Below are 3,651 nucleotides of genomic sequence, written 5' to 3' on the forward strand. Positions count from 1 at the left end.
CGACAGTACAGCGCTCCCTCAGTACAGCCCCTCCGACAGTACAGCGCTCCCTCAATACTGCCCCTCTGACAGTGCAGCGTTCCCTCAGTACTTCCTCTCCGACAGTGCAGCTCTCCCTCAGTACTGCCCCTCTGACAGTGCAGCGCTCCCTCAGTACTGACCCTCCGAAAGTGCAGTGCTCCCTCAGTATTGCCCCTCCGACAGTGCAGCGCTCCCTCAGTACTGACCCTCCGACACTGCAGCGCTCCCTCAGTACGGACCCTCCGACAGTGCAGCGCTCCCTCAGTACTGCCCCTCCGACAGTACAGTGCTCCCTCAGTACAGACCCTCCAACCGTGCAGCGCTCCCTCAGTACTGGATCCCCGGCAGTACAGCTCTCCCTCAGTACAACCCCTCCGACAGCACAGCGCTCCCTCAGTACTGGCCCCCTGACAGTACAGCTCTCCCTCAGTACAACCCCTCCGACAGTACAGCGCTCCCTCAGTACTTGCCCCCCGACTGTACCATTAATGACGAGGAGTGGACATGTCAGCTCGCTGACGAAATAATAAAACAACTCAACACCAACCATCACTCCCCACAAGAGAAGGGCTTTCTATATAAATCTCTTGCGTCAGTGCTCCGCCAGACCCGCACTAGGAATGTAAGGGAGGGCCTTCACCAAATGTTACTGAGTGTGCAGCACAGTGAGAGTGCGGAGCGAGAGGGAGCGGCCCTCGCCATCGGTTTCTGTGCCATGGCACATTTTGATGATAAGCTCAGTAGCCTGGAGGAGTTTACTAACGCCAACAGATTTAGGGTCATGGATGATGAATCGGATAAAGTCAAGAGCACACTGGTTCTGTGCTACGGGAACATGGCGGTCTGCGCACCTGACGAACTGCTCTTCACAATCGAGAGCCACATTCTGCCAGCTCTGAGTCATTTAATAACAAGTGGGCAGGGGATAAAGGCTGAATCCCGGGATCTCACACTAAAGCTCAGCCTAATACAGACCGTGACTCAGATAGCCAGATCCCTATATAGAAATCGCTGGAGACTTCCCAACAACTTTATTAGAAACAGGGTGCTGCTGACATACATGCAGGATGTTATCGAGGCCGAGCCACCAGATCAGCTGCAGAGCCCTGTTCGATGGTTTGCAATGGACGCCTGCACACATCTCGTGAAACTACACAGTGAATCAATGCAAGCTGACACCAGCCAGTTGATTCAAAGCTGCCTGAACAGTACTTTCGGCTTGGTACCTCCAGACCTGAACAATGACGAGGACACGAATGATAATACAAAGGAGACGGCCACGCTTTATACCCAAACCACAGATTCTCTGCAAAATCTGCTGAAGCAAGTATTACTTCAGGACCTGTCCCCTCAAGGACTTGAGGCTGTTTTGAAACATGTAGAAGCCTGGATCAGTTCAATAAAAGACCATGAACGAGAGAGAGCCATGGAAATGACCTGGGAGCTTCTAAAACTTTACTGGAGGAAGCTCAATGTTAGTAAGATAGTGCCTGGTATTAACACGGGTCTCTGATTGGGCAACTGATGCTGCATTGTGCTGACCCATCGCTTCCTGTTCGACAGATGGCCCTGGACTCTTTGTGCTTAAACCTGGCCATTCATTTGCTGTGTGAAGGCACCAATCTAGTTCAGCTAACGGAGCAGTTAGAGGGACTGGAAAGAGTCAGAGAACAGTTGGTTAACCCTGACAATTCAGTCCTCTTAAAATCCTGCTCTCAAATCACAGAGGTCATTTCCAAATGTTTGCCCCATGACCAGCTGGGCAACTTACTCTTCACGGTCTTTAAAGGACTGTCCAACCAACAGCCCAGCTGTTCCAATGCAGCCGCTGTTCTCGTGCAAACCACGATTAAACTACGAGGCAGTGAACTTGGGGACCAGGTCTCGGAGATAATAGACGCACTGAGACTAGAATTGCAATCAATTCCTTACGAGCAGGTGAGACTTTCAGTTCTGCGTAGTGTAGCCATTCTGGCCTCACACAAAACAGCAACAGTTGTGTCCTGTCTCCTCACCTACCCCCTCCCTTTGGACAAGTACGTCAGTGACATGTGGCGTTCACTGGCTGAGGACACAGAATGTACTATGAGAACAATGGGAGAGCTGCTGGACACACTGAAAAAGCAGTTGTCCTTTGGGATGAGCAGAATCTGTCCCGGCAGTGAGAAGGCGCCAGCGTATTCAACCCTTGAATCCCTGGCTGCCGTCTGTGGGCCGCGACAGGTGGTCACTAAGCCCGAGTCAGTAAAGGCGGTGACTGCATTATTCCCGCAGTTATTCAGCGCCCTGCTGATTCATTGCAACTCTTCCATTCACGTTTCTCTGCTCAATAGTTTTGCTCCTGGTGATAAATTCAACCAGAGACCATTCTCAGCTGCGTCTGAAACACCTAAATGTAGAGATCTGTGTGTGAACTGTGTGAGGACGCTAAAGGACCTGCTGGCTCGGACAAACAATAGAGAAGTAACTACTTACATGGTGACCAGTGGAGGATGGGACCAGATGAAGAACCTCCGCATATTTGACAAGGGGGTTATCTTGCTGGCCAGAGCCATGGTGCGATTTGCTGGCATCAGCCTGCCTGGCATTGTGGAAGAGTTGGCAGCTCAGATCCATACCATCCAAGAGTGTCAGGCAGTCACCGTGGCTTCCTTCTTTGGAGAGCTAGTAAAATCTCCACTGGTTTCACATCTGCAGCTCACAGACACTCTGGTCAGTGCATTGCTAAGGTGTTTGCCTGATGCTTGTCCAGTTGCCCAGTTGCTGTGTGTCAGGGGCCTGGGCAACATTATAATTGGAGCCCATTACTGGTCTCACCAAGTGATGGGCACAATGCTGAGTCTGCTGGGGACCGAGGAGAACCAAGGGGAAATGCTAACGTTTGAGGTGCTGACGTGCCTCTCCAAGAACATAACTAAATTGGGAGGGAGCACCATCCAACCCTTTGTAAAAAAAATCCTCACCAGCATTCAACCACTTTTTGATGCCGAGTGTGATCTAGTGCGGGCTGAAGCGATCAGCATGTTGGGGAACTTAACCAAATGTGGAATCGGAGGTTCCAGATCCTTCTTCTACTGACTGATCCATTCCAACCTTGTGCATTTGTTGCTGCACCTGGATGGAAAGAGTGAGGAGGTCACCAGGTCTTGCAGTTCAACACTGCAACTGGTTCTCCCCCTCATTGGATCGGCCGAGGCTTCCTCATTAATCAAGAACTATCTAGGGGAGCCTAACGGGAACTACATGGATCTCCTAAGGGACCTTTCACGACAGTTGGTTGAAGATTTCCCCAACAGGATCACTTCCTACACCATGGATTGCCAGTCCTTCCTCCACAGCCCCCAGGAGCAGCTCTGAGCACGTGCAGTGACCTTTCCAACTTTACTTCTCCAGCAGTCAGAACATGTCCAATCCACCCGGAGGCTCACCTGGTGGAACAGCTGACTAAAGAACTGCTGCTGTCGCCGTCAGAATGAAGCCTAAACACACAGGCCCTGATCGTCCTCCACCTCCTCGTCTTTGAAACAGCCTGAGCAATTTTCCATCATGACTTGTGTAGGGAGTTCGCAATAATTTCAAAATTTCCTATAGTTCTGAAGATTAATTTTGATTAAAGAATACCTGGGTGAT

The 3,651-nt window shown here is 50.9% G+C and overlaps 1 protein-coding gene across 1 annotated transcript; it reads left to right on the forward strand.

Annotated features, from left to right (window-relative positions):
• The first annotated feature begins 736 nt into the window (after positions 1 to 736).
• On the forward strand, positions 737 to 3,099 carry LOC147100149 (maestro heat-like repeat-containing protein family member 1). Its single transcript, XM_085968970.1, has 2 exons — positions 737 to 1,495; positions 1,585 to 3,099. The coding sequence occupies exons 1-2, from the start codon at positions 737 to 739 to the stop codon at positions 3,097 to 3,099; spliced, it is 2,274 nt and encodes a 757-aa protein (XP_085825096.1).
• The last annotated feature ends 552 nt before the right edge of the window (positions 3,100 to 3,651 follow it).

This window comes from Somniosus microcephalus, chromosome 27 (genome assembly GCF_052327205.1).
Source record: "Somniosus microcephalus isolate GS21.2 chromosome 27, FLI_Smic_1.0, whole genome shotgun sequence".
NCBI classification, from domain to species: Eukaryota; Metazoa; Chordata; class Chondrichthyes; order Squaliformes; family Somniosidae; genus Somniosus; species Somniosus microcephalus.

Excerpts from the sequence above, each read along its gene's own strand:
- LOC147100149 (XM_085968970.1), top strand. The coding sequence starts at position 737 with ATGGCACATTTTGATGATAAGCTCAGTAGCCTGGAGGAGTTTACTAAC. Across the intron at positions 1,496-1,584 it reads TTTACTGGAGGAAGCTCAAT|ATGGCCCTGGACTCTTTGTG; the intron begins GTTAGTAAGATA and ends CCTGTTCGACAG.